The 7,825-nt window shown below is 44.8% G+C and overlaps 1 protein-coding gene across 1 annotated transcript; it reads left to right on the top strand.

The window, feature by feature from the left end:
• Positions 1-309: 309 nt before the first annotated feature.
• SLC35C1 (solute carrier family 35 member C1) lies at positions 310-6,945 on the top strand. The gene is made up of 3 exons (XM_083352818.1): positions 310-1,427; positions 3,225-5,968; positions 6,112-6,945. The coding sequence occupies exons 1-2, from the start codon at positions 845-847 to the stop codon at positions 3,782-3,784; spliced, it is 1,143 nt and encodes a 380-aa protein (XP_083208944.1). The 5' UTR covers positions 310-844; the 3' UTR covers positions 3,785-5,968; positions 6,112-6,945.
• Positions 6,946-7,825: the final 880 nt, after the last annotated feature.

Genomic DNA, 7,825 nt, shown 5'->3' with positions numbered 1-7,825 from the left:
AAATGACAATGTGGTGGGAACTGCTGTTTTTGCCCGTCACATCTTATCAGATCCTAACAGATAACCAATAGACTGATTTCGGCCATAAGCAATATAGGCAATGTGCAAATGGATGATAAACTTGGAAGCCTTCTTTGGTCAGCCTACTGCTGAACAGCCAAGTCCTGCCTTCGTGAACCGGGTGCCCTCCGGGTGCACTGGATTGGTCCTATCAACTCTTGCTCCCGACCATTAAAAAAAGGGAGGGCACTTCCCCTGGCCTGGAAACAAGGAAGGCTGCTCCCGAATACTCCCATTGCCCAAGCGGGGCCCAAAGAGCATCCCAGAGAGAGACGGAGCCGAAAACCAAGGGGGCTGATCGCTTGCTGGCACTGCAACGTGCCAAGTGGCCGCAATCCTCACCGCAACGGCGCTCAGGAGAAGAGCACGCAGGAACGCAAGCAAGCGGTTGGTTCCAGCGCTCTGGGATGGGCGGCTTCGCATGGTTCCCAGGTTTTGACCGCCAACCAGGGCGGGGCAACCAGAAGCGAGGAATTGCCTCGGCAAACACAGGGTTAAGCGGACGCGGCGGTTTCCGGCAAGCGGCGACACCGCGGCCCCTTTAAGCGTGGAAGGGCTCGCCTTCTCTGCGCAGGCGGAGCAGCAGCTGGGATGCGCCGCGGGGAAGAGGCCAAAAGGAAGAGGAAGCGAACTGCCGCGTTTGTCCGGGCAGCATCGCAGGAGGCCTAAACCCAGGGCTGTACCCGACGTGACCATCCTCGGGAGCGACCTGAAATGCCTTAGTCCTTTGCAGCCCTCTGCTCCCTCTCGGCGGGCAGCAGGGCTCAGGCAGAGGCTGAGCAACATGAACCGGGGCCAGCTAAAGCGCTCGACGATCCTGAAAATGGCCCTTGGCGGTGCGTCGGAGCCGCTGCTCCAGCAGCAGCCAGAGGAGGAAGAGGAAGAGGAAGACGGCGAGGGCGACAGCAGCAACAGCAAGGAGCCGCCGTTCCTCTTGCGGGCCCTCCGGATCGCCATAGTGGTCTGTCTCTACTGGTTCATTTCTATCACAATGGTCTTCCTCAACAAGTATTTGCTGGGCAGCCCTTCGCTGCGCCTGGACGCGCCGCTCTTCGTCACTTTCTACCAGTGCCTTGTCACCGTCGTCATCTGCAAACTGCTCAGCCTGCTGGCCTCCTACTGTCCGCTAGGCTTTGTGGACTTTCCCTCCATCCGGATGGACCTCAAGGTCTCCCGCAGCGTCCTGCCCCTTTCCCTTGTCTTCATTGCCATGATCACTTTCAACAACCTGTGCCTCAAGTTTGTTGGAGTGGCCTTCTACAACGTGGGCCGCTCCCTCACCACCGTGTTCAACGTGCTCCTCTCTTACTTGCTTCTGAAGCAGACCACATCCTTGTCCGCCCTCCTTTCATGTGGAATTATCATTGGTGAGTGGAGTCCTCCCAATGGTCCCAACAAACCAATCCAATGGCTGCCACTTTTCTCAGCATGTGGCTTTATCTCCCATTATCCTCAACCAGCCTCACCGCTGCTTGGGAATGATGGAAGTTGACATTGTGCACCATCTATTATATCTATTATGTGCTAAGTCTTATTTACTGGGGAATAAGTCCATCAGAATTCAGTGAGATTTACCCAAGAAAACAAGTGTCAAATGCAGATGAACCTTGAATAGTTTGCTTGCAGAATTTCAATTTAACAGTAGCAACTATGTTGTTGTTGTTAGTTGCGAAGTCGTGTCCGACCCATCGCAACCCTATGGACAATGTTGCTCCAGGCTTTCCTGTCCTCTACCATCTTCTGGAGTCCATTTAAGTTCACGCCTACTGCTTCAGTGACTCCATCCAGCCACCTCATTCTCTGTCGTCCCCTTCTTCTATTGCCCTCCCAGCATTAGGCTCTTCTCCAGTGAGTCCTTCCTTCTCATTAGGTGGCCAAAGTATTTGAGTTTTAGCTTCAGGATCTGGCCTTCTAAAGAGCAGTCAGGGTTGATCTCCTCTAGGACTGACATAGGAGTCTTCTCCAGCAACTATATAGACTGCTAAAATTTTACAGCTGTTTACTCCTTATTGGTTATCATGGTGTACAACTCATGGCAGTCAGTAAATAAGAAATTGGGCTTTCTGCATTACCATTTTGATTTAATAACTCTTCCTCAATTCCTCACAATCCTTCATGTCTACTCTAGAATGCCCACTTAAGAGCATCTTAGCATCCTTTGAAAATTAAGAGCCACATCCAGAGTAGCTCTAAAAAGAACAGGGCAATCTTATAGAATCTTAGAAGTGATAAGGAAGTATATGCAGTAATGTATCCTGAAAAGGTATTGTTTTCTGTTGATGCAATATGGATACAGTTCAGATCTCCTTTGCCAATTGTGACTAGTGTAGGAGAATGGTTGTTAATTAAATATATGGAAAGGGCAAGGCTACAGCTTTGATATGTGGCCATAATAAAAGGGAGTTTGTGTTCCCAATTTGCAGGACAAAAACAGATAGTCTGGTAAATCTTTCTTGCTCAATAATGCTTGGAATTAAACTAATGTGACATTTCTTGGTCATTAAAATCAGGTGGAAGAGAACTTGATAGAATTGATTCTGTTCTGCTCTTATTTTTAGTTTGCAAACTATTAATATACAATCTAGTGCAGGGGTGTCAAACTGCCGGCCCACGGATCGGATGTGTCATGGCGAAACCATGCCCACCCCATTGCCGGCAATGTAAAAAGTCGCGATAAGTCGCGACACGTCACGTGACGTTGCGAGTTTGACACCCCTGATCTACTGGCTTATGCTGGAGAATATAAAACTTCACTTTTGTAAAGATACAGCTATTATGCTTATAGTAACAAGTTTTAAAACTTACGGGCACTCTTTGACAGATGATTATGGAGTGAGGGGTCTTACTGAATAGTGATTCAGTCTCAGCAAATGATTTCAGCTCAGACATTGATGAATATTTAGATGGGAGATATTGGGAAATTCCAGATTGTAGGCTAAACTGGGAATTTTTTTTTAATCCACCAAGAGTATTGAGAGTACCTAATTGGGAAATTCTGGGAGCTGAATCCTCACCTGTTCAAGTAGCCAAGGTTAAAAAACATTGGTCTATGATATCTGAAGTTGTAAGAATTTCCAAATTGTTTATTTTACATAGGTATGAGGCTTTCCTTCTGCTTTTTGTAGTCCAATCAGTAGTATTTTCCATCTCTTTTTACATTGCAGGTGGCTTCTGGCTTGGGATAGATCAAGAGGGAGCAGAAGGCACTCTGTCCTGGGCAGGCATCATTTTTGGGGTACTTGCCAGCCTCTGTGTCTCACTGAACGCTATTTACACTAAAAAAGTTCTGCCTGCTGTGGATGGCAGCATCTGGCGTCTGACTTTCTATAACAATATCAACGCTTGCGTCTTGTTTTTGCCCCTTCTGTTGCTCACAAGTGAGTTCTCCACGCTATACCACTTTGATAAATTGGGGAGCATCCATTTCTGGGGCATGATGACTCTAAGTGGGATATTTGGCTTTGCTATTGGCTATGTGACTGGACTGCAGATCAAATATACCAGCCCCCTTACACACAATGTTTCTGGGACTGCCAAAGCCTGTGCCCAGACAGTGTTAGCGGTCTGCTATTTTGAACAAATCAAGAGCCTTTTATGGTGGGCTAGTAACATGATGGTTCTAGTGGGCTCTTTTGCATATACCTGGGTAAAAGGGTTGGAGATGAAGAAGGTACAGGTAGAACCTCTTCCAAAAGCAAGTGAAAAAAATGACAATCTGGTCTGAATTCACCAGTCTTGCATTTCACTGAAGGAATAAAATGAAGTTTAACTAGCAAGAGACCGCTTAATGTTTCCAGGCAAGCGTAGCCTGTGATTACCCATGTAGAAAATAGAAGATATACCGAGGTTTCCAATGTACTGCATAGTTGCTATAATAATCACCGGGAAGGGAAAGGATAAATTTTTCACAAGTGATTTTCTTTTGTAAGCGCCTCGCCTTTAGTAAAGGTGAGGGTGTAACGTTGTTAAAAACTACTTTAAACAAGTAGGAATAGGTAGGTCCTTTCTCTACTTGCTTGAAGTTGTGTGTTTTCTGTAGATAAGTTTCTCTTTGTCTCCTCACACCTCACACTCCAGTGTGTTTCCTGGAGAGGCAGGAGAACTGTTCTCTTAGCTGCTGGCTCTCCTGCCCTGGTGGGGCAAACAAGTTGCAAGGAATACAGATTTGCAACTTGCCTGGCAAAAAGGTAATCCCAGTGCCAGGATTCTCAAGCATTTTTCTGCCGGTGCTTCTCAGCACATTTATCATTCCTCCGGACAAGCCTAACTGGGGGGGGGGGGGGGAACTGAACTAAAGAAAATAGAATAAGACCATGGAAAGGTCCCCTGGTTTGGTTTCTTCCAGATCTTAAATGTCTTTAGGTAATCAACTCTTTTTCCCACCACTGTGGAAGAAACACATGTCAGCGATTATTAATGGACTCTTACAAAGTTAAAAGTATTGGCATGTTCTTGCTCTTAAAGCTCATTTCATGAGTGAGTGCATTAGATTTTTGATGTGCACTTTCCTTTCTGAGAGGAGCTTCTTGGCTTCAGGAGCCAAACTTTGTTGGAATGTATAATTCCATTTGCCTTTGACCTTTGCTAGTGTCCTTACCTTGTTCTCACTTTCCTAATTTTGTGTTGGGAAGTGTAGATCCCCATTGTAGATCTGCAACTGATAAATGTGTTTAATAAAATGTTGATTTGTTATTTTCAGAATGGCTGTTTTGTTTGCAACAGTAGAAATGATAGGGAAGTGGAGCAAAGGGCACTGATAAATATATTGTCTACTGACTCACAGGCAAAATACTTTAAAACCAACCCTGAAGGAGAAGTAGTAAAAAGTTATTGTCCTAGTAGCCTGCTTATAATTTTTCTGGATGCATCAGGTTAGCCGCTGTGCTACAAAGACTCTGTGCTTAATGGCCATTTAGTTTGATTCAACAAAACTTTATTTCCTTAACCTATGATGAATTGGATAAACAAAAAGGCAAACATACAGATAGTCCTCAACTTAATAATGGCCACGAGTTGTGCAGATCAAGTGGGTCACCACTTGACAACACCTAATTTCACTATCTTTCTGAAGCAATAATTAAGCAAACCCATTGTATCAATTGGATATTTTTTTTGCTGGAACCTAGAACTAAATGTATGTTTCTGGGAAGGAAGGGAGGGAAAAAGGAAGGAAGGAAGAAAAAGTTAAATTGGTTGGAAATGCCCCAGTTCACTCAGTTCTGCTTCAATCCTGGATCCATTGAGACCTGGGCTCAAAGGAGAAAGCAATTTTGTGTTCTCTTTTGTCACAGACAGGACTTTATTGGCAATTCAAGTTAACATTGGTATTCTTGAATTGTGAACTCTTAGGAAAGTATCCCCTCTTTTGTGTGTTGCAAACAGCCATTTCCAGTGGAAAAACAGGACAAAGTAGAGTGGGGGAAAATATTTTCCTTTGCTACAGTATATTTCCACGGTAGGGTCCCTGCAGGAGAGCTCTATTAAGGATTATGTATTAATAGAAAAGCAACTAACTTACCTCTGTTTCTAAATCCTAAAGCTGTTGCACATTTAAAGAAAACAGGAGCTCTGATCAACTATGTCAGCCAACATTTTGACAGTTTAGCTATATTGTTGTCTGTGGACGCCCCCACTAAATGCAAGCACAGGATAAACTGATCCTGGTTTGTTCTCCGTCTTTTAAGTGGCCACAGACTACTAGCAAAATTGGCATTTGATCACAAAGCAAGGAGGCATCAAGAAATGTTTCCCCTTTTGCATTTGAGCATCCAAGAAGGGACAGGAAAGGAGAAAGGAAAAGAGGAGACAAACAGAAAGAAGGAAAGAGGGGAAGGAAGAAGGAAAGGAGATGAAGAGAGAAGGAAAAAAAGGAAAGGAAGGAAGATTATAATGAGAGGAAGGGTCTAAGGCAGGGGTAGGCAACCTTGGCTCTTTTATGACTCAGGGACTTCAACTCCCAGAATTCCTGAGTCAGCTTTGCTGACTCAGGAATTCTGGGAGTTGAAGTCCATGAGTCATAAAAGAGCCGAGGTTGTCTACCCCTGGTCTAAGGGAAATCCTGCCTTAGCACTTGACCATGAGGAGCCCTGCTGCCCTTTCACCATACCCTTGTGCCCTCCTCCTGACTCTCCTGGTGGTCTTCCATCCTATCACTGAGGATGCTTTGGTTACAAAGTCGGGTCTCCTCGCAGGGAGAGGGAGTGAGCCTCCCTCTGACCAACACATTTTGCCTTCCTGCACACATCATGAGCAACTTGGCCAAGGAGAGTGAGCCAATCAGCAGCAGCCTTGAGGAGGTAAGTGCAGCCAGGTGTCCCCTTGGGAAAGGCTGGGCAGCCTGCATCATTGGGGGTCCTCCGCGCAGCCTGAGAGGGACAACAAGGCTTTTCTGGTGGAAAAGGGTATAGTGCCTGCCCTGGTCTTGCCTTCCTTGGCTGGAAACAATGGATTCCCCCCCCCACCCCACAGCCTCGCCCAGGTCACCACAGGTACCCCACAACACGAGCAACATTGAGGTGGCCACACCCACCCTGGCCACGCCCCCCCCCAAGGTCAACCACAACCCTAATGCGGCCCTGAATGAAATCGAGTTTGTCACCCCTGGATTACATCATCTGCCCACAATTTCTTGAGGTGTTTTCTAGGTCTTTTAAGGTCAGTTGGTATCAGACCATGGATTATTGCTGTCTTAATATGAATCTGTTCATTGTGCAATACAGTGGAAAAACATACGCATTTCCTAATCCAAATTAATTGAAGAGGCTGGGTTGCCACACGTGTTTGTTCAATATGAAGAGTTTATCAATCCTAAATTATTGATTTAACCAAACATTAACTGCTTTTGAATGTTTTTATTTTCTTTGAGATAAAAATGTATACAAATAAAACCAGCAAGATGAAAAGTAAGGGAGCAAGATAGTAATTCTTTCAAAGCTGGGTCAGAAAAACCACAAGCATACAAAATCTGACTCCTATTAAGAGTCTTGCATTGGTCCCAAGCAAACCAGATGCATACAGGAGCAAACTGCAATTGTCTTGCCACTGTAGAATGCAGGCAGGAAGCTTGTGGGTTTGAATGCCCTGAAGACATAATTGAAGCTGAAAGATTTATTGGGGCAAAGCAAAAGAATATGTTTAACTGCAAAGTCTAACATAGGCAATATTTACAGGCATGGCAATATAACAAGGCATGTCAACAATCAATAGAAGGGTGTAAGTACTGGGCAAAATCTCATATCCTGTGGCTACTATGAATCTCTCTTTATCACAGCCGTTACAGAGGTTTCTATTTTATTCCAGCTGTCATATAGCACCTTTCTCCACCAGACCTATGGTAAAGGCTCTCCATAAACAGATTTCTAAAAACTCATATAATATTCTGCTGCAATTGCTCATCCTCCTCATTAAGTGCATTTGTTGTTTATTTTTGGCCTAATGGTTACCAAAAGTGGCAGTGCTAATTCCTGCATAGCCAGGTGGCTTGGTCTGTAGTGGCAGATCAGATGTTCTAGGCTGCATAAGAAAAATGTCAATTAGGCAAGGGGAGGGGAGGGCCAGAGGCCTGGATATCATACTTAAAAAAAAAAGCTGAGGCCTTACCTTGCCGTATTTAAATCCACAAAAACCGCAGAAGAGTATTTTTAAGCAGAAAATTGGAATGAAATTCACCACCTAAATTACCTCATGACAAATGATGCCTTTCTACTACCAGTAGCAATACCTAATTAGACAGCAATTAATCAGATTTCCATTCTGTGCTGTTTAA

The sequence above is a fragment of the Vipera ursinii genome, assembly GCF_947247035.1.
Source record: "Vipera ursinii genome assembly, chromosome: 1".
NCBI classification, from domain to species: domain Eukaryota; kingdom Metazoa; phylum Chordata; class Lepidosauria; order Squamata; family Viperidae; genus Vipera; species Vipera ursinii.
Note: the sequence above shows the minus strand (reverse complement) of the source record. Positions and strands in the feature narration are given on the sequence as shown.

Coding starts and splice junctions, on each gene's coding strand:
- SLC35C1 (XM_083352818.1), top strand. CDS start 845: ATGAACCGGGGCCAGCTAAAGCGCTCGACGATCCTGAAAATGGCCCTT. Junction 1,428..3,224: donor TTCATGTGGAATTATCATTG/GTGAGTGGAGTC, acceptor TTTACATTGCAG/GTGGCTTCTGGCTTGGGATA.